The 22,087-nt window shown below is 42.1% G+C and overlaps 1 protein-coding gene across 2 annotated transcripts; it reads left to right on the top strand.

Moving 5' to 3' along the window:
• Positions 1 to 2,418: 2,418 nt before the first annotated feature.
• On the top strand, positions 2,419 to 18,022 carry LOC112882457 (probable protein transport Sec1a). Of its 2 annotated transcripts, XM_025947527.1 has the most exons (21): positions 2,419 to 2,750; positions 3,835 to 3,890; positions 4,050 to 4,131; positions 5,455 to 5,533; positions 6,422 to 6,472; positions 6,562 to 6,658; positions 6,753 to 6,785; positions 7,396 to 7,524; positions 8,789 to 8,980; positions 9,088 to 9,171; positions 9,276 to 9,374; positions 9,452 to 9,525; positions 12,153 to 12,249; positions 12,817 to 12,942; positions 13,022 to 13,117; positions 14,946 to 15,062; positions 15,148 to 15,225; positions 15,933 to 16,123; positions 17,321 to 17,411; positions 17,530 to 17,619; positions 17,697 to 18,022. In XM_025947527.1, the coding sequence occupies exons 1-21, from the start codon at positions 2,681 to 2,683 to the stop codon at positions 17,748 to 17,750; spliced, it is 1,986 nt and encodes a 661-aa protein (XP_025803312.1). In that variant the 5' UTR covers positions 2,419 to 2,680; the 3' UTR covers positions 17,751 to 18,022. The 2 variants fall into 2 exon arrangements, with proteins under 2 accessions (XP_025803312.1, XP_025803317.1); XM_025947532.1 differs by lacking the exon at positions 5,455 to 5,533 and having other exon boundaries at positions 2,665 to 2,750.
• The last annotated feature ends 4,065 nt before the right edge of the window (positions 18,023 to 22,087 follow it).

The raw sequence follows: 22,087 nt of genomic DNA, 5'->3' as shown, positions 1-22,087 counted from the left end.
GGCGTGCGTTGGGGCGCGGCCGGGGGCGGCCGGGGTGGGGGCCAGCGGGGGGCTGGCGGCGGGCGGCTCGGGCGGAGGGCGGCTGGGGCGTCGGGGCGCGTCGGGGCCGGGCGGCGGGGGCAGCGGGCGTGCGTTGGGGGCGGCGGGGGGCGCGGCGGGGGCGGCTGGGGCGGGGGCCGGCGGGGGCGCGCCGGGGCGCGGCGGGGCCGGCGGGGGGCGCCGGGGAGGGCGTCGGAGGGGAGCAGCTGCAGCGGCGGGAGCACCTGCAGCCGGTGGGGCAGCTCGTGGATAAGGAGGAAAGAGAAGCTCACGCGAACAAGAGAAAAACGGTTCGATCGTTGTAACCGATGGCATAGCGGGTAAATAAAACGCGCCGCAGCTGGGAAATCTGGGGTCGCTGCCGATTTCACCTTGCACCGGATGGAATCGGTAGATTCACCAGAATCGATTTGTTTGCCGGACCCCTTTGGTTGCCAATCCGATTTCCGCGCCGCGAATCTGAGCTGGGAAGCTGAACCAAAGGGAGCCTAATGGATTTGGTGGGTTGAACCCGACAAGTGGGTTGGTTCATCCCAAAAGTAATATACCCCTCTGATACGAGTCGGATCGATCCAGGCAAAATTAAAGGCTGGGATCGATCAATTTCGTTCCTATCACTTTGTCGTCTTCCTCTGTCCTTCTGCGATGTGCTGGTTAGCGATGTGCACATAGTTGCTTGCGCGGCAATGAGGATCCATGGGTTGAGCTTTGGCTTGGCAGGTGCTAGCGATGTAGCGAGCTCGGCTTGCGATTGCACGCGAGCGGCGTGGGGCCGGGCGAGCTCGGCTCCTGGCACCGCAGTCATGTAGCGGCTGAGGCAAGAGCGGCCATGGCGGCGGGGATCGGGCAGAGGAGTGGCGCAAGCAGGGGCCCCGTGAACGGAGCCCGCGGCAGCACGGCTCGCGTGGAGGAGCGGCGTGGGATGAGGCGTGCGGTCATGGTACTCGGCGGGAGGAGCGGCACGGGGTAGCGCGAGCGAAGGTGCGGGGAGCTTGGCCTGCGGCACCGCTGCTCAGCATGAAGGAGATGAAGCACGCAAAAAAAAGAAAATAAAAGAGGATGATATGCAGGGTCCACAGATAACTATTGCTAACGGTGTTAAATTGGCGTCCATTCCATCCTTAGAATCTTCTTAATCAAACTGAGGGGCTGTTTGGATGTATGGACTAATTATTAGTCCGGATCACATCGATTGTTTGCGTACCAATTAGGAAAACTAACATGAGATAATTATAAAACTAATTGCATAAATGAAGACTAATTCACAAGATGAATCTATTAAGCCTAATTAATCCATCATTAACACATCTTTACTGTAGCACAACATTATCAAATCATGGACTAATCAGGCTTAATAGATTCGTCTCGCGAATTAATTTATACAATTGGTTTTGTAATTAATATATATTTAATATTTCTAATTGATGTTCAAACATCCAATATAACGGGGACTAAAATTTAGTCCGGAAATCCAAACAGCTCCTAAAATCTAGCATGGATACATTCTTCTCAATCAAACATAAAATATGTTGGGAATTGAGACGATCCATCCTAATTGGTCTCCAAACTAAACTCACGAAAAACATGTTGCCTGAGTTGAGGAAGACCACGGAGCATCATTGGCGCCGCAGATCTCATGACCATATTTCAGTTTTCCTTTTCCTTTTCCTATCAGCTGATTGGCAGGACGATAGGATGCTGCATTTGCATCTGTTTGATGAAATATTCGCTGAAGAGTCCCGTGATGCGGCGAAGCATCATATGCATTTATGCATCATTTTGCGCACCGCGTCCCCTGTAAGGTTCCGTTTAGTTTCGAAGTGCTAAACTTTAGTTTCATCATATTAAAGAGAATCTTGCTATTTAGAGTATTAAATAAAATTCTTTTATAATTCTTTTTATAGATATGTGCTAGCGAGACGAATTTAATAAGTCTAATTAATCTATGATTTGCAACAGTGATGCTACAATAACCATCTGCTAATCATAGATTAATATAAGCTCATTAGATTCGTCTCGCGAATTAGCTCAGAGATTCTACAATTAATTTATAAATAAACTTTATTTAATAAAATTTTTTATCATTTAGCTCTTCGAAATCAAACACCTTTAAATAAAGGAAATAAACGAGAGGTAAAACGCGCTTCCCTGCTGGCTACTTGACGTTGAAGCCGGAAGAACACTGCGACGTCTCTCGTCCACCCGCACGGCACCCTACAGCTATAAAAGACAATGAGCAATGGGGCCACACACTTCCTGGCCCACGGGTCATGGAGTAGCCAAACAGCGAGCAGGGACACCGGCCATCTGTCACAGCCGCCCCCGTGCGCGTGGGCAGTTATATTTTCCAGTCCCCCACGCAGCAGCGGGGTAGTCCGGTAATTTCCTCGGCCGGAGGCGGCCGACGACCTCTTCGAGAACCCAGAAAGACTCTTCCTCCGCGTTGCTTCCCCCCTTCCCGCACTCTGACGCGGCAATCTCGCGCCCCGTCTCCCGCTTCCGCTCCGCTTCCTCATCGTCGCCGTCGTGCTCCGATCCCCGGCCGCTGCTCCAAGTCGGGGTCGAGTGATCTCTCCGGCCGACGAGTCCAGTCCGAGGCGCCATCGCCGGCAGCAGGAGGCGGGCGAAGATCTCCGGTGCCATGTCGTTCGATTCGGACGCCTCCTCGCAGGGTGGGGACCACCGGAGTTTCGGCCAAATCACGCGAGATCGTAATTATCCCTCTCCCCGTCCCGCTTTGGATTTGCTCGCTCGCTGTGCTGCTGCTGCTGCTGCTGGAAATGGATCTGGCAAAATTGCTTGTGGTTCTGGAAATACCGGCGTGTAATTTGTTTCTCTGGAGCTCTAATCGCAATAGAGAATTGTACGGCTGAGTTGGCTTTTACTCGCGAATGTGCTTGAATCCGGCATTGCCATTCCCGTCGAATCGAGTGATGGCTTGTTGGATTAGCCGCACTTGTGGCTTCAGTCTGCCCTCGATTTCGTTACATCTGTTTCTCGATTGCTTACTGTTTGTGGGTGCGGATGCCTTGTTCAAGAGAGTAGTGGCGATGAAATGAAGTGGCCAAACCATTTGGTATCTATTAGAAGTATAACAGGGCCAAAGTTTACATTGAAAATCAATGACAGTTCCTGGATTGAGTATAATAAAATATGGTGAGATATTGTTGGACTAATAGAAAAGTTTAGCTCTAGGAATGGTAAGAGATTGTTTACCAATAGCTAGTTTAATATGGGCCTGTGTTGTTTGCTTATGTAACTATTGTTGGTATTTTCTACCCCACATTTTTTTTGGAAAGTCACATAGTATTGCCTTAAAAAGTCGCATTTCCTGTATATATAATTTGTTTTTGGGGAAAAGTTGCATAGTATTGCCAAAAAGAAGAGCCATGATATGATATGATTTTCATGCATAGTTGATAATTGTGTGGACATGCCATTTTTGTGCAGCTCATTGTTAATAATTTTCTGCATTAACCATCCAATATTTTTGTAATTTAGCATCCTTATTTTATTGATCACGCATCATTACAGTTTATTTGTTTTATTCAACTGATTACATATGTCAGTGGACCTTTGAAGCCTACTTTTGTGGTCCATTTACTATTTCATTCATCTCATTGATTCAGCTCGTGATGCTCTGTACTTTATGAACATATTGCCTATCCCAAAATGCCCGAGACTGAAAGGATTTTGCTGCTGCCACTGCTGTTGTGTTTTGCAAATATATTTCATATCGTACTTATAATCCATGTATTCTAACTTAGAGGTTTACTTGTGCTTTAATAAATACAGGTCTATTATTTGAAATGCTAAGATCAACTAGGAAGAATTCGAAATCAACATGGAAGGTATCCTTTTTGCATTTGACATTTTACTATATTTGGAGTTGTTTTCTTTATGTGCCCTTTTATAATGAAGTACTTTCCTTGATGGTTTATTTTTTCAATCCATAGTGATTGCCCCCTTACTATTGCTAACTGTACACAAATTGTTATGACCTCTTCTAGGTTCTTATCATGGATAAGTTTACAGTCAAGATTATGTCGTATGCATGCAAGATGGCAGATATCACGGAAGAAGGGGTTTCATGTAAGTAGGGACACATGATTAATTCTCTGCTGTGAGTTTTGGTTTTTTAATTGCAAAGACAAAGTTACCTTTTGCATTGCTGCTAAAAATATATAAAATACAAGATGGGAAATGCAAATGTAATCCAGTTACCTGTTGCTCAGGTATTTTAGATCTCCTAAATACAAAAAATCGTAAATTTAGGACTTGCTAAATCAGGCATTATGGATAATTTTAATCATACTCCCTCTGTTTTTTACAAGGTGTATTTTTGTTTCGTTCGGACAAGGTTTTGACCAACAATTACTCCCATTAGTTTTTCATTTGTGTGAATGTGTGATACAAAACTATAATCATACGAAAGTATTTCCGAATACGAATCTAATGATATCAATTTTATATCAAAAAAAGAATTATATTAATGGGGTAATTGTTGGTCATAGGCTTTTCCTAATGAAATGAAATAAGCCTTATAAATAAAAAGTGGAGGGTGTATTGCTACACGCCAAAAAAATCTGGTTCAGTATATATATACACACTGCCATAAACATCCCCTTTCTTTTATTGTACATCCCTAACCATATGGTTTTTTTTTTTGATGGCCATCCCTAACCATATGTTGGTGGCCATGAAATCTGTAGGCGACATCTGAAATACATACATCACTTCTAGATCTTTTTAAACATTTTTTGGGAGATTTCAAATGACTCTCCATAATTATCAACGAGGCCTTTTTGTGGGTTTGGGATGCTTGTAAAATTTAGTTGAGTTACAGTAGAAGACTCTTCGGGTTACACTATAAGAAATTGTAATTTGTAAAGTCGCCTGGTGCAGAGTATTTCCAAGCAAAAACCCCTTGGACTGGTGGAATGACCTTTTTGATATCGTCACTATAGTGTGGTAATGTAGTACTCAATGACCAATTCTTGTAATATAGTCTGCCCAGTGTGTGCAGCACACATTCTGTGAAAATCGTGGATAACCATAAGAGTGTGTGCAGCACACATTCTGTGAAAATCGTGGATAACCATAAGACCTATATTTTCTTTTTTTTCGTATTTGTATCATGGAGTTCTATTAAATGACGAGAATAGTGTTTATAAACTCATTTTCTTGAGCTCAAATTGAACCATCTCCTTTTTTCGTATATGTTCTCCTTCAACTTCTTGAATATGGCATACTGCTTATAATCTATTGCCTTGCTTCTTTCCATATTTTTTTTTTTGAGTTCTGTAACAATTCCTTTGGATTCAAATGCTTTTGTTAGATATGGTATTGGGTCTTAGAGTTTTCCACTAGATGCGTAATCTAACATAAAGTCCCAACTATGAAAATCTTCTGCAGTGGTCGAAGATTTATATAAACGGAGGCAACCATTGCCTTCACTGGATGCCATATATTTCATCCAACCAACTAAAGAAAAGTAAGTTATCATGCTTGAAATGTTTGTATTACAAATCCTGGACCATAGGGTGATAGTCTTTTCATTTTTTGCCGTTGGAAATGGTCTGTATGCCTATGACCTAGTAATTAAACAAGTGTGACTCGAACAGCTATCTATATTCCACTACTTGGTTTGGCTAGTAAAATGCTGCAGCAGTTTACTGCGAATTAGTGGCCCAATAATTGGACATATTGATCTTATATGCACTTTGCAGTTTATGCTATCTCTGGCCTTCATACAAAAAATGTTCTTTTAGAACAGAAGGCTCCAAAATGCCAAATGGTTCAATTTATGTGGACCCATAGCATAACAATTCAATGTGGGAGAAACCAATACCACTCCCATTAATCATTTTTTTCTTCAAGTTGCATCAGCCGATTTTCGATCTTGTCTTGAACTTAGTATCTCTGGTTATACCGTCATGTTTAGTTTGATGTGCAAACAATTACATTCAAAAGCATAAGCTATCAAATTAAGTTGGCAAATCAACTCAGGGCGTGTCACAAAGGGGGTTCAGATTCAATACCTTATGATTTATTTCAAATTTGAATTGAATCTCAAAAATTCCAATGCGATCCCCCATTTCCAGGCAGGCACTCGTATGTCAACATAAATTAATTCCTAAGACCCTGAGATCAATAAATTACTTCCAGCCTGGCAATTCCTGAAGAGATTTCTCTATTTCAGTGTATGTGGGTGACCCAAAGTGGAGGGTTGACATCACGGTTTGTTCATATGGTTGCACTTATCACCCATGACCAGGACACATGCTTAATTAAGCTAGAAAACGAACCTTGAACTCTTCATGCAGCCATATATATCACTTTTAATTTGATGCTCTTAACCATCATACTATGGTGATTGCAGCATTGTCATGTTCCTATCTGACATGTCAGGAAGAAGCCCTTTGTACAAGAAGTATGTACAACATATACGTCCAACCACTTCTTATTATGTACACTTTCTTTGGTGTTTTTTCTATTGATATAGCATTACTCGTGTTGTAGGGCATATGTGTTTTTCAGTTCTCCCGTACATAAAGAATTAGTTGCTCAAATTAAGAAGGATTCAAGTGTACTACCTCGTATTGGTGCACTTAGTGAGGTTAAATGACTTCTTGCCCCTTTCTGCTTCACTTAAGTATTTTATAGATTGTCATGTCGGTTGTTTATTATATCTTGTTCTTTTAATCTTCCAGATGAATTTGGAGTACTTTGCTATTGATTCCCAGGTAACCATTTTCTTTCAAATAGATCATTGGTTGCTGATACAGTCTGTTGCTGTGATATATATGCTGGAAATACATGTATCTCATGAGTTGGCTCATCTTGTATCATATAGCTAGGATTGATTAGAGTGATGGCTGCGTATTTGCTCTATTAAGTCAAGAAATTGTCATAAGAATTGAAAATAGTCTTATTCAGACTCTTGCGGGGTGAATAAGGATGAATTTTTTGGTTCCTCCTATTGGATCCGTTTACAGGAGTTTGTAACTAATATTGGCTGGAGTTCAGGCCTCATCTTTAGCAAACAGTCTGGTTTTTAGGAATTCAATTATGATTGCTCATTTCTTTTCCTTTTAAATATTTTTGTTATGTTTTGACAGTAGGAAGAGATGAAAGCAACACTCTATTGTAAAATGATACATAAACATACCTCTATATAATTGTGAGTATCCCACAGGTTTCTGGTAATGGATTACCTGTATTAGTAAGAATAGTGATATAATTCATGGTTGCCTCTGAACAAATAGGTCGAAGTCATCCAAGGATTTAGTGTAGTTACGTGATGAGCAGGTTTCCAGGAGTTTCATTGACACTCAGTTTTGTGATTGTGTGCAGGGTTTCACAACTGACCATGAGAGGGCATTGGAAGAACTTTTTAGTGAAAATGCAGAAGGGTCGCACAAGTACAATGCTTGTCTGAACACAATGGCTACTCGTATATCCACAGTATTTGCATCAATGAGGGTATGCATATATACGTTACTTGTGAAAGCTCCTGTTGGCCTGTGCATTTCCATTTGCTTGTTTGTGTTGTGATGAGACATGAATAAAAGTGTTTTACTGCACTGAGGAAGATGGAGTAATGCTAGGGAAACAGGTGGGTTGGGTTGTCTCATTAGCCCTCTGACTGGACCAAATGCACCTTGGTGGACAAGGCAACCCTGAGTTTTTATTGTTTCTGATGTCACCATGGGTTGCTAGTTAGGTCATTCCATTACGTCTCCATTGCATTGTTACTACATGCAAAGGCCTAACAAGACCCTAATGATTGTTGACGGCAAACTTGGTGGAGAGACATTGTGGGTTTTCGAACAGGAGGTCAGGGAGTTGGACTGGCCTTCCTGGGATGCTCAGTTTCCAGGTATTCGAACAAGCAGCTTCCAAGGCTCCTTCGCTTGACAGCTCTATGGCCACCTTTGCTTCTCCTGCTGATTACCATTCCAACAGACAGCTCCTTTCTGAGTCATCTCTACTGATTTTCACAAATTGTCATATTCATAGTTACTGTATGGCCTCTATGGTAGCAAGTTAAGGGCCCTTTGGAAAATTCGTATTAGTGTCTGATGAGAATCCAGGCAGTCCTTTGTCATAGGAAAAGGTCAGCAAGCGAGGCATGTTGCTGATAAAGGATAATCCCTGATCTCTGCAGCCATTTTCGTTGGGTGGTGTCGTGTTTCTAATTTATGTGGAGCGGCTATGGAGAAGATGGCTGATACGGGAGTGCAGTCTTAATTGTCTATAGCCTCCACTATTCTAGGATAGGCAGAGGAAATCTAGATGGTGGAGTGTGGATAGTCCCCCACATCAGCTTCCCCATGTTTCTATATTTGTTGAGTCACCATTAGCCAGGTTTGGTGGTGGCCTGACCCAGCCCACGCATGCTCTTATTTAAACTATCCAATTTATGATGGAAAAGGATAGTCTCCTTGCATAGTAATCTCTGGGTCAAACAACTATCATTTGTTGAAACAAGAAAAATGATTCAGTAGGAAGTGAGGGTAGTCTGGTATTAACTCCTGGAAAATAGAGACAAAGTAGATGGTGGAGCTTCGCTGATGTTATCGTTCGAGAGTTAGATTTTGGCGATAACTTTGTTATAATTGTTATTTCTTAATGCCCCCATCAACTTCCAACAAGAACTTCAATGCTTGACCTTTGTGCAAGTTGGTTCCAACCAACTGTTTGCTTATAATTTATTAAAATGCATTGTTCTGTATGTACATTACAGGAATTTCCCCGTGTACACTACCGTGTTGCCAAGACAATTGATGCTTCTACAATGACAACACTACGAGACTTGGTCCCCACAAAGCTTGCTGCTGGTGTATGGAATTGCCTTGCGAAGTATAAAACGACAATACCTGAATTTCCTCAAACAGAAACGTGTGAATTACTTATAGTAGACCGTTCAATAGACCAGGTACGTGTTGAACATACCTGTGTTTATAGTTTAACCTCCGGGTTCTGTTCTACGTTGAGTATATAGTGTTAATCATTTTATTCTAATTTGTTTCTTTGGTACTGCAGATTGCACCAATTATTCATGAATGGACGTATGATGCCATGTGCCATGATCTGCTATGTATGGACGGCAACAAGTATGTTCATGAGGTGAGTATATAAACGTACGTGTTGATGTTTCCATGTTGTATTCTGTTCTATTGTCTCTGTAGATATTAATGGGTTCTTTTCTCTGACTGAAATGAAATAAAAAGGTTCCAAGTAAAAATGGGTCAGCAACTGAAAAAAAGGAGGTCCTGTTGGAAGATCATGACCCTGTCTGGCTTGAGCTTAGGCATGCCCATATAGCAGACGTGAGATTACTCCTTAGTCTACCTCCCTACGTGATTCATGCATTCGACAACCGTATGTTTAACCATGACTATTGTAGGCAAGTGAGAGACTTCATGATAAGATGACCCACTTCGTTTCAAAGAACAAAGCTGCACAACTGCACCAAGCAAGGTTTGTTGTTTTAACCAGAGTATTATACTGCTTAGGATACTCTTTGTTAGCTAAGATGTGTGCTCTTGTTATGTCTATTTTGTCATTTTGAATTTCCCATTCTGCAATGAGCATTAATTAGATATTAGATTTGGATGGCCAGTTTTCTGCAGACACTTTTTCCCCTTTTGTCTACATTAGGTAGTTGATATTGGCATATCGCTTTCCTGGATTGATTATACTGTGTGCCACAAATTATCATTGCAGTAATTGCACTTGTGCTGGCAGCATTCTAGTTAGTGTAGAGCTGATGTCGTGCCGTCCACCTGATATTCCCCTGGTGAAATGCATTAAACAGTTCATTGTGCAATGTTTTTTTTCTGCTGTTTGTTCGAATACCATTATTTACATTGATCAAGAATTTTTGATTGGTACCACTGAAGATATGTGAAAGGTGATAATATGCCACTGTAAATCATCTTATGTGATATATGACTTTGCAAAACAGCTTATTTGATGCATACCACATGAAAAGTTGATTTTTTTTGCACCAGTTGAAAATATGCAGATTTTGAACATGCCCCTGAATACTTCAGTTCAAATGGAAATAAAAATGAAACTCAACTGTTTCACCCCTGCTCCCTGGCGCCACCACTGACAGCCTAGCCCAAGCTTCTACCCTCACTCTGCCTGTCCTTCCTTCCTCCAGCTTCGCGACGCCGACCTTCTCTTGTTACCTCTGTCTCCCCCACTGTCGGGTATGCCTACAGCTCTCCTGCCAACCCGGCTTCAGTGACACCACCAATGCCCATTTCTGTGTGTCTTGATCCTAGCTTTCCACTAAGCTCAGGTTCATGGTGAACCCCTGGTCTTAATCCTGAAACCCTAATGAGTTCAGTGAGGTGGGGCAGCGTCCGGAGAAGCTGTTACGACATGTGGTTGTAATATGGTTTGAACTGGCTCGTTTTAAGAAAGGGTTATCATTTTGTAACCATCTTTACATAATTGAATACAACAAAGAATTGTATATGACTGATTGATAAGTAGTAAGCGGACAAAAGCTGTTCTAGATCAATCTGTATGAGATATGATAAGTAGCTATATTGTATTTTCAACTGAACATGAAGTATAACCTCTTCCTTGAGAACATGAACTCCATACATTAAACCTCAAAGTTACAGTCAAAGTTCAGGTATTCATGTACTGGACTTGGTGCCTCAATGAGCCACCCGCCCTGTTCCATGGTACCAGAAACCTGCTTTGCGCACTGGTTTGCAGGCTGCAGCCATATTGCATGAGTGAGAGATGAAGCAAAGATTAAAATCAATACAACTCCTACTAAGCTCCTGGATTTCAGCTAAAACCTAGGTCACCTCCGATCTCTAAATTTTTAGACTCATCCACAAACTAACCAGCACTTGGCTGTCAGTTGCTGTCAGTTTCTCTAATCACTGGACGAGCTCCCTGTTGGACACAGCAAGCCATCTCTGCATGCTAGGGCCTCCATCATGAGCCCGCTAAGGGCATTCTTGTACCAGATGGCTCTTGCCCCTCGAAAGATGCCATTCTCACCACGAATCACCATACCTGTGGCACCGCACTTCTCTTTGAAAGCAAATATGGCTCGGGAATAATAGATTGATAATGGAGAGGCAAAGCTCGTTTACATATGTAGGCAAGGATGTCCTAGGGTTTGGTTTATAGAAATAGCGCCAATTAGAGGAGATCCTTGCCTAAAACAGGGGGCGCACGGCCAGGAGGCCTGTGCTGCAGCCGGCCATGGCCCAAGGGCCCTCCTAACATAACCAATGCTAACACTCTTCAACATAGAAGGCCCCATCACAGTTGCATTTGGTCCATCGCCTTGGAGGTTTTGTCCAGTGCTTCATAACATCAGATGGTTTCACTTGTTTATTTGGATGAAGCAATTCCCACAAATTGAAAACTGTATCACGTGACCAAAAAATAGCTTGTCTCATTGACATCGTAGTCTCTCGATGTTTTTATTTCTGTCCATCCATAAAGTCCACATACCACACATAATGACTGCCACATCCATTCTCGGACATGCTATATCATACCTGCATTGGAGAGGATGAACAAACTTGCCAACAGTTTTCGGGTTAACCTTAAATCACAAATAGTTTCACAAGACAGCTTGTTTCTTTAAATTGATATTGTTCTTGGACTAGTTGCTACTTTAGCATAAGGCTAGTTTCTTGTTTGATGTGCTTTGTTAACTCTGCATTTCTGTTTATGTCTGCTTTTAGAAGGTAAGATCTTGTTTTGTAAATCAGATAATACTCATATTATGGTCAGACATTCCTTATTTTCTCATTAATTTTTCCTTGAGTAAGTAAATCACCTTTCCTTTGATATAGGAAATTGAAAAGATATAATTTTACAGAATGGTCAGTAGAAAGCAGATTACTGAAAATGAAAATGAAAACAATCAAAGATGGATTCACCAAACAAGATTATCATTGTTTGCTGCAATGCCAAACAGAGCCTTAATTGGAAGCAATTTCTTAAGTTAGACGCTTGCACTGACTTTACATAGCCTATTTGGTACTTATGTTCTTAATTTCTTGTTTAAGTATTGATTAGGGTTTAGGGTTGATCATGTTATTCCTTTTCTTAACTATCAGAAACGGTGGAGAGCTATCTACAAGAGATTTACAAAAAATGGTTCAGGCTCTTCCACAGTACAGTGATCAAATTGACAAGCTTTCCCTGCATGTTGAGGTTAGTTTTTATATTTTCTGTATCAAACTTTAAGCTGTTCATTATCACTTGTCCAGTGGTGGACTACATTACTCATAAGTCAGACATGGACTTACATGGATTGAAAAAGATCCTTACTTTTCCTATTAAGATTTTGTGGACATCTTTTCAAGTTGCCTTTTCCTTTCCCTGCTCCGAGTAAAGTTTTATCTGTCTCCTGTTTTCTTTTTTTTTGCCCTGCGAATGAGTTCATCTAGAAAAACTGCAGTGATATTCATCCTGTTTAAAATACAATCTATTTTTTGGGGTCACAATATCTAAGTAGTTATTTATAAAAGAATCAGAATTTCTTTTGTCAAATTTAGACTCAATATATTCTTTTGTTTGATGTTTTTCCAAAGAAGTTACACAACTTATTATTGCTTTTAACTTATTGTCTGTATGGTTAAGTGGTATGCTTTCTTCCATATCCTATCCTAGACAGTTATTTGCTTGATTAGTATTCTATACATGTTCTATCTTTGCTTATTACATGAAACATGTACAGAATGATTCTATGTTGCATTTCTGTCACTTAATTTTGTACAGATTGCAGGAAAACTCAATAACATAATACGGGAACAATGTCTTCGGGATGTTGGACAGCTAGAACAAGATCTTGTGTTTGGCGATGCTGGAACAAAAGAACTAATCAATTTTTTGCGAACGCAATTGGTAATTTACATTTGAACTACATAGGTTCACATATTGCACTTCTCCAAATGTTATATTTTGATTTACTGACTCAATGCAGGGTGTAAGTCGTGAAAATAAGTTGCGCTTGCTGATGATTTATGCAGCACTTAACCCGGAGAAGTTTGAAAGTGACAAGGGTGCAAAACTGATGCAGGTGAATCTTTAGTCTAAATTTTAATTGGTCCATGTCAAGATTTTTTTTAATTTTATTTTAACGTGCATAGACTCAATTATAGCAGCTGTTTCTTAGATGCACTATCAGTTTTCAGTGCACTGTTTTCTTTTGGCTCTTCTGTAAATAGTCTTTTGCTAATTGTCATTAATGTAACAAAGTTAGCTCAAGGAAAAAGTCCGCTTTTAACCTTGAACTTTCTCTTGTTTAGAGAATAAACCAAGAACTGAAAATTCGGGTGAAACATAAACCTCAACTAACAAAATCGGACAAGTTACAGTGGTTTATACCTTGCTCTAAAGCTGACATGGATATTTTTGGCCGATGATTGGATTGGGAAAGCAAGGGTGAAGTGTACTCGCCCTCCAAAGAAGGTTCTGAGCAGCGATTAGATGGACTGTAAATCCTTGCTTCCTTCAATAAAATAACATGTGCTGCATTATAATGCCCATCTCCAAACAATTGATACTAATAACAACCAAGCTAACAAACGCAATCTACTAAACATCCAAATCTTCTTGCTAACTGATATCCTAAAGGACAGATGACAGCTTATCTCTATAGCTGCTGGCTTTGCTGGGCCCATGGATGCCAATGTTGTGCTGCGGGGCCGCCATTCTTACTTTTACAACAGTAGCCCTTTGCCATGTCAGCATCCGCACTCTCCGCAGCAAATAATAAAAAGGACAAAGTGATCCACATGTCAGGCTTGCTACCTTCTCTCTCTCTGCCTTCTGCCCCCTGCTTTGGTGAACCCTCCCCAATTTCTGGGAATCCCTGCTCTCTCAACTCCTGCCACATCTCCTTGGCTGCATCCATGGCTGTGGAGAACATAGTGGATGTTTCAAGTTCATGAGCGCTGTCAGCGCAAGCAAAGGTTGGTACCCTGCTCAGGATAAGTGGATAAACCATGGTTCTCAGATCAGGGAAACGAGAGCCCTGTCAATTGCCGTTTGTGAGACCGTGAGGAAGGTCTGAAATGGGCACTATCTGTTCCTTGCCCAACTATACTGGATCTCTACAGTCCTCCATGCCGTTTGGACATGCCAATCCAACCAAACATGCAAGTAACACAAGTGCACCTATCTTCCTTCTCCCCTGGAGTGAAAATTCATTTACGCTTCAAACTGATTCCTTCTTCAATTTGGTTTGGATGGCCTAGCTTGCTTGTTTTGCTCTGCAGAAGTGCAGAATCATTCCTCATGACCTTACAGCTGGAGAAGAGCTCGTTAGAGGAGGGTGGCCATGGTGGTGGCGATCTGGAACACAAAAATCCTTGATATTATTGTCTTTGGTGTTCGCACGGGAGCAGCGGCAAGGGAGGAAGGAGGGTGAGAGTGTGAGACTGGGAGGGAGGGAGCAAAGAGAGAGGAGGATATGGCTATGCGTTCCATCATTATTTTTTTCAAAAATAGATTTTCTGGAGACTGTGCTGATGGGCAAGTAGCACCAGTAGCATCTGCATGAGCCTGAGACCAGGTCACAATTGGGTAATTTGCCGAGCATTGAGGTTTTATTTTTTTTACCCAGTTTACATATTTTGGCTTGATTTTGAACATGAGGGCAAAGCATTGTTTAAAATAGACCCTTTTCCGACATATTGTTCTTTGCATTAATAATAAGTTTGCGTGTGCTTGCTATAAGGATTGGCCTGCATCCTGTGTTCATGTACATTGGTACTAATAGGGGTGCTATTTTGTTCCATTGATGACTGATAAACTGCTGCCATGGTATGAAGTGGCCATAATATTAATAATCTGAAATTCCTAACTTCAACTGTCACTTGCCTTGAACCTGAGATGTTTTACAGTTGGCAGGATTATCTGATGATGACATGATTGCTGTAAATAATATGCGTTGCTTGTGTGGGCCTGATACAAAAAAGTCCACAGGAGGAGGTTTTACACTGAAATTTGATGTTCATAAGGTAAAACATTCTAGGTTCTTTCTCTACTTGTATTTATATGTAATCTGGATCTCAAAATGTATTCATTTTTTCCTATTGATAACAGAAGAAACATGCACATAGAAAAGAGCGAACAGGGGAAGAATCAGCATGGGCGCTCTCCCGATTTTATCCTGTTCTAGAGGTATAAATAAATGTTCTTTTTTGTCTGCATTATTCTGTTTGCTTGATGCTAGTAATGAATCATCTAAAAAACTTGTCAGTTCGGGTTCAGGTTCTTCGCATGGACTTTGTTTGCAATTCTATTCTTCATGTCTCACGGGGACTTAATATTCTTAAGATGCGTGTTATATAAGTTACCTACTTTAGGTACAAGATTGAATTTTATCTGTTTTATTTTATCAAATACCCACATGATATTTACGAAGTTTTATATAATGAAGTTCCCAAGTTAATGAAAAATTTCTTACTAGAAGATATCCTTACTTATGGGGCTGGTTTTGAATTTCTTAGAAAATGACAGAAATGGATAGTTTAATCAAGGCTAAAGAGATATTTAACCTGGAAAAACCTTCTTGAAAAGCCGAAGACCCACAGAGCTGAAATCCACTTGAGAGCAGAGTTTAGTATCTGGGATGTAAGCATGATCATATCCCATCCCATTCAGCTATGGAGATATGACTATGGAGGTACTAAAAGACTTGGTGCAGTACTCTAATGTGCTGGGCTGCTGTTTGTACACTCAAACCATGCTCACCACCAGAAACATGACCAAATAATTGTATTTTTCCCTAAAATCATGGTGACGCCATGGTAGACTTTTTGAAATGCCTTTGTTTTACGTTTTTCTTTTTATTGGTATATGGACTGATATACTTACCTGTCCTACAGGAATTGATTGAGAAGCTCAGCAAAGGTGAGCTGCCAAAAGATGAATATAACTGTATGAACGACCCTAGTCCTAGTGCTCATGGACTGCCAACCAGTAGCTCTCTCCGAACAAGTCCAGCTCACTCAATGCGATCTAGACGAACAGGTGGCACATGGGCCAGACCTCGTGGCTCTGATGATGGATATTCAAGGTGAGTGGTGGATACTCATCTCTTGGCACATATTAAGCATGAGCTTAAATCATCGTTGTTACCAAGAGAAGTTAGGAAGAGAGGTTATTTCAGCGTAGAGTCTTGTCAGAACTTAGTAGGGCATGGGGCAGCATATTTTTCATTCTTGGATGTTATTTTATTTTCCAACTTGTGTAATCTCAGCAATGGTGCAAAAATATTGCCCTATACCGGAAAGGAACTAGCTAGGAAGTTCTGGTTCTACTCTTTAATAGATGGATTTAAGGGATATTAACAATATGCAAAAACTACTAATGTTATTCAAGGACCATAATGATCCTAAATTCTAAAATCTGAAAAGAAAGAAAAAACTACAAGTTTTCTCATTAACCAAGGAAAAAAAAAGATTTGCCATACTTATTTTTGTGAGTCCAATTTATAGCAGTGGAGATTAATAAGATGTTGATATGAATTATACAACTTTTTAGATCCAATATGTAAGAATCCTAAACAAAGTACAACTTTTTTAGATCTAGCTATGGAGTGTGTTTCAAACATGGTGTAAATGTATTGACTGAAACTAGTTCCTCCATCACAAAATCCTACGTGACCTGACTTGGCACGCTCTCCCAAACTATTCTTTGACTCTTAATTCCTTCTATACTACAATGTTTGTAGGAACAAAACCATAACTAGGAATGAAAACGGATCGGATACAGACAGATACTATAAAGATACAATACAGTACAGATACTTTTTCTCTCAGATTCGGATATGAATAGTATCAAATGTGTCGGATATTTATATCTATCCTATTTGCATATCATATATTCCATTTGAGTATCCGGATACTGATATGGTTCGGAAATTGATATCTAGGTATGGATGTGGTCTATTCCATTTAATCTCTGAACCCCTTTCGGACGGCTGGATGGCCGGATAGTATCCATACTGTTTTCACCCCTAGGTCCATAACCATAGGAACATTTATTTGAGGAGTGACTGTTATAAAATGTTGTTGTCATGTTGTGCGTTAGAAGCTGATTTATTCAATTATTATTGTGAATTTCTGGGATCTATTGCAAGCACCATGAATCTTTGTTTGTACTTCCATGTAATAAGCTTTGTGCATTCTATTTTCAAATCTGTGCAAATGTAAGTTATAATCTGTTACTTAACTTTCAGCACCGTCTGCTAACAACTTTGAGCATTTTCCAGTGATTCTGTGTTGAAGCATGCATCTAGTGACTTCAAAAAACTTGGTCAGCGTATATTTGTTTTTGTCATTGGTGGTGCTACTCGTTCTGAGGTATGTTCAGTACATTGCTTGCATACATTGCATGTCGTGTGTTAGTATGCAAATATCCATCATTTTGTGCAAGTATTTTTCATCCTCTGAGCTCTAACCAGTATTGTATATTTTCCAGTTACGTGCTGCACACAAACTTTCATCCAAGCTGAAGCGGGAGGTCATCCTTGGTTCATCTAGCCTTGACGATCCTCCCCAATTCATCACAGTAAGTAGCTTGTGCTGTTGCTAGTCCTCGATATGCTATGTCATAGCAAAACTGAGCAGGATTGCCATGGTTTGCAGAAACTGAAGTTGATGTCAGCAGACGAACTGACACTTGATGATCTTCAGATATAAATAGGGCCATCCCACTTCGAAGTTGGAATGGTGCTGTTCAATATGAGCCGTAAATTGTATGTATCCTTTTTATTCTTCGTAATTCTTGTATCAGCTTGTGTGTGGGGCAGCATCATGTTCATTAGGTAGAAAGTGTAGACTCAACACTACCTTTTCTCATGATTGGATGAATGTACATAATAGTGAACATCAGCTGTAACTATACGGATCATTTATTTTTAGATTGGGCCAATGGTTTGTTGGTTTCAATGAACTAGATCTCTATTTCTTTATCCACGTATGTTGAAACTGGTTACCTACGCTGTAAAATGTAATTGTGATGGTAGCCGTTCACCTAATAGTCTGCGAAAAATCTAAATCGAGAGGGCTCTTGATTTAGAATTATCGCGAGAGCCCTCCCGATTTGGCAATTCGACGAAGGGGAAGGAGACAAAAAAAGAAGAAAAGTAACAAATCAAAGTAAGAAAGTAACGATGGAGCCACTTCCTCCGGCGACCTCTTCCTCCGGTGAGCACCTCATCTGCTCTGATGACCTCGTATTTGAGTTAGGTTTTGGGGTCGGAGTTAGGGTTTCGGGGTTTGGGGTTGGCGAGGTCACTATGGTTGCAGGATATAAAGGGATGGTTGGGGGTGGCCACCGGACCGGTGGTGCTGGCGGGTTGTGGGTGGAATGGCAAAGCAGCGGTGGTGTCGCTGGCTGGGGTGATGGAGAACAACCGGTGGCTGGTGCAGATGGCGGGGGCGCTGGCTGCGTCGATCCACGACGGCTGTGGTTGTGCGTGGTGGTAGCACCGCTGGAGCTGGTCAAGCGCGTGCGCGCCGTCGATTTATGGCGGTCGTGGTCGTGGGTGGCAGCTCCGGTGGCGATGGTGTCGCCGGAGCTGGGTGGGAGGCTGGGGTGGCGGGGCAGGAGCAGCGGAAGGTGATGCTGGAGCGACCGTCGGAGGTGGCTACGGCTGGGGAAGGGGTGGTGCAGTGGGGCCGACAGCGCTGGGTAGCACTGAAGGCCAGGCGGGTGGCGGGAAGGGCGGGCGGCTCGCGCGAGCAAGATGCGACGTTGCGTCGACGAACAACGCACAGGGTATATGGTTGCAGACGGGCGGATGGAGTCAGACGGAATCACGTTCATGGGCCCAGCACTGCCTCTCTGTGTACTCCTAACGTGAGAGCCCTCTTGAAGTAGTTGCCTACTCTAAAAATATATCAGCACTCGTGCTAAGTTAAGAACTCTTAACCTTAGGTCAAGTTTAACGACACATGTTCTAAGCAACATTTTTCTGCTAGGGGAAAGGTACCGAGATACTGCCTGCCAAATAAATTACAACACCTAGTCCTGCCAATCATACTATTTTCCCCTTATTCTGTTAATCCCCTACCAAGTGGATTGGAGGGGATTAAGGAAAACTAATTCCGGAACAAGTTTGTTGGGGAACTAATTCCTCAGATCCCTCTAAATCATAGATTATTGGACTTTCCATTTTCTTCTAAGTAAAAGTTCTTGGACTTTACACGTTAAAAGTTCATTGTCGAAATTAAAATGGGACTGCCTCGCCGTCGTTGTAGGGCACCTTCGTCGGAAGATGTTGGATTAAAGTGCCGGCGAAGTCTATATGAACGACATAGATGGGATACTTGGTGGATGGTGTGAGGCTCAACGGCCTGAGATGAGATAGAATGCGTTGAAGTTCTTGACGAAGAAGGTTGTAGTTGACTGCACATTGCAAGTGGGGGGGGGGGGGGGGGGGGGGGGCGTGGGGCACAGCAGCCCCCAAGGAGCACAAACAGCTGGTTGGGGATGGGTGATTATGGAGGCGGAGAATACTCCCGTATCTAAAGTCGAGGTGGCTGAGGCAATGGCTTGGATAATCAGATCTGCACCGCAATTAGCAAAATAGAAGACGTGGGGGATGGATCTGCTCAAGAGGATGGTTGGGGTGTTTTATTTTATTCATACACACCTCACTTCTGCTGATCGATGATGAGGAGACCGGCAGCAGCAGCCGAGCTCCATAGGCCACCCAATGCCCATCCGGGCAAACTATCCGCTAAAAGTACTATAAGTTGTAAACTACACAAGGAGGAGGCCATCCTCCCACTCGCCACCGGTGAGACGCCGAACGGAGGAGAGGGATAATTGGAAACCTTAGAGAGCTAAAGGGGAGAGATGGAGGGTGGGTTAGGGTTGAGACCGATCATTGTTTTAATTTGGTCTTGCATGCCAAGCTAGGGAGGAAGCTGGTACTGAACAGTTTTAGATGCTTGTGGCCAGTTCATGCACGGGTTTTGGTCAACAAAAAGTTCAACCTTTTTTCACTATTTAGGAATATATACTAGTATTCCCTCCGTTCTGAAAAACATTCATCATTTTCACCAATAAGTATATAAATTATTGTTCCCTCCATGCTGAAATATAAGGAATTCTGGGTTTGTGCTAAGTCAAATTATCTTAAATTTAATAAAGTTTATAAAGAAGAGTACTACTCCCTCATTTTAAATTATAGGTTGTTTTGACTTTTCTATATATATTATTTTTGCAATCATTATTATGTATTTAGACATAGCGTATGATTTGGAACACGAGTATCATCTATCACATCAAATGAATACACTATAAAATATATTTCATAATGATTATGGTCATTTGTATTCGTATATATCATTGTTGTTTTCTATAAACTTGATGGACATCAGAATAGTTTGACGTAGGATAAATTCGGCCTCTTATATTTCAAGACCCGTAGTTAGTAGACTAGGAATGAGGAATGCCTGAGGCCAATAGACATCTATATCATCAAATAAGGATTTCGTGATCCTGTTGTTCAAAGATTTTGGGCGTACACCTTGAGACGTCTCAAGATGGCTACAACATCATTGTGATGTAAGCTTTTGACCATGCAAAGTACACAAGTGAACAACACCGCACCACATGACACCTTTTTTCCCCTGAACTCTCACTTGAACACCTTTTGAAGAATGGAATATATAAATATGAGCTGCTCAGCTGCACATATCTTTGCCTAAGTGTACGTGGCCTAGATTAGCTTACACGAAAACGTGACGCTTAACCTTGCCGGCGACCTACCCCTACTTTGCATAATTGGTGTCGGCACATCTGGTTCGATGTTAAGATCTCATCGGTCATATATCGACCATCGTCATGGCTTGTTGATATATTTCAGGTGCATATGAATGGATTGGTTAAGAAAAGGGCGCCAATTAAAATTTGATGATATTCCGGCCCCAGCGCGATCGTAAACCATTTGCTTGGTGGGGCCTTCGAATAGACCAACATATATCTTTTCGGGAATCTATGACACTGATTAGTGGCATACAGGCCAAGTGATGACTGCATCATTTCAATTATTTTATATAAAAATATATATGATACAAGGTCTCAATCCTTCAAGCATGGTTACCAAACAGTTGCTATTCAAGCCGGCGCGCGGCAACAACTTACACTGGCCCAGCACTGACCGCGAGGGCAGCTTTTGCCCAAGAAAAGAGTGATCGATCGACACGAACGCATGTACTACCTTACAACGGCCATGCTAGTCGTGTTCTAATAACAAATGCACAATGATCTATCGAATATGTTTTTCGGCGAGGAAATCTATCGGATATTTCTGCAGTAGGTAGCAGCTATCAGTCTTTTCCTTTCTCCTTTCTGCTGCAGCAAGCGGTGAATAAAATCCTGTTAGGTCATCGTCCGCTTTGTGCTGATTTGATCGCTCACCTAATGGCTAATGCGCCGCGTGCAGTGCAATTTTTGATGTTGGTACTAGCGTTTCTTTTTTTTTTTCTAGTTCATGGATGCCCATAAAGTAGGCCAGGGTGCGGCGCCGGCCGGTGGAGTTTCTATATGTTAAAGCTCCGACGCTCCACGGCCCATCAGCTGGTCCACGTCTGCCAAGCTGGTCCACGTCTGCCAAATTGATTTGTTCCATCCGATACGCATCTGTCGTTGCTTGTGGCCTCCAGGGACACGTCCTGCCATGGCGCTGGACGGAAGGTTCTGGTGCCCGCTCGAGAGCCCGTGAGCCTTATATTTGTTGAGCGCACGCTGCTTCCTCCTCCTCTCCCACTTCCGTTCTCCATTTCCATCCCCCTCGCTTCCTCTCGTCGATCACCTCCGCCGGCGGCCATGGTCAATCGCACGTCGGTAAGATATCGAGCTCACCGTGGAGGTCGATGCGGCGGCATAGGTGACCCCGTGCCTGCTGCCGGCACAGACGCTCGCCGCCGCCACCTCCGCCTACATCTTCTCAAGCACCTCCGCCGGCGGCAACCTCGCACTGGCGCTCATCTTGCTCTTGGCCGTGGTGGCTTCGGTGTCTGTC

Source organism: Panicum hallii, chromosome 1 (assembly GCF_002211085.1).
Source record: "Panicum hallii strain FIL2 chromosome 1, PHallii_v3.1, whole genome shotgun sequence".
In the NCBI taxonomy this organism is placed as follows: Eukaryota; Viridiplantae; Streptophyta; class Magnoliopsida; order Poales; family Poaceae; genus Panicum; species Panicum hallii.
This window is presented reverse-complemented; position numbering and strand designations above follow the sequence as displayed.

Excerpts from the sequence above, each read along its gene's own strand:
- LOC112882457 (XM_025947527.1), top strand. The coding sequence starts at position 2,681 with ATGTCGTTCGATTCGGACGCCTCCTCGCAGGGTGGGGACCACCGGAGT. Across the intron at positions 7,525-8,788 it reads CAGTATTTGCATCAATGAGG|GAATTTCCCCGTGTACACTA; the intron begins GTATGCATATAT and ends TGTACATTACAG. Across the intron at positions 9,375-9,451 it reads GGCATGCCCATATAGCAGAC|GCAAGTGAGAGACTTCATGA; the intron begins GTGAGATTACTC and ends TGACTATTGTAG.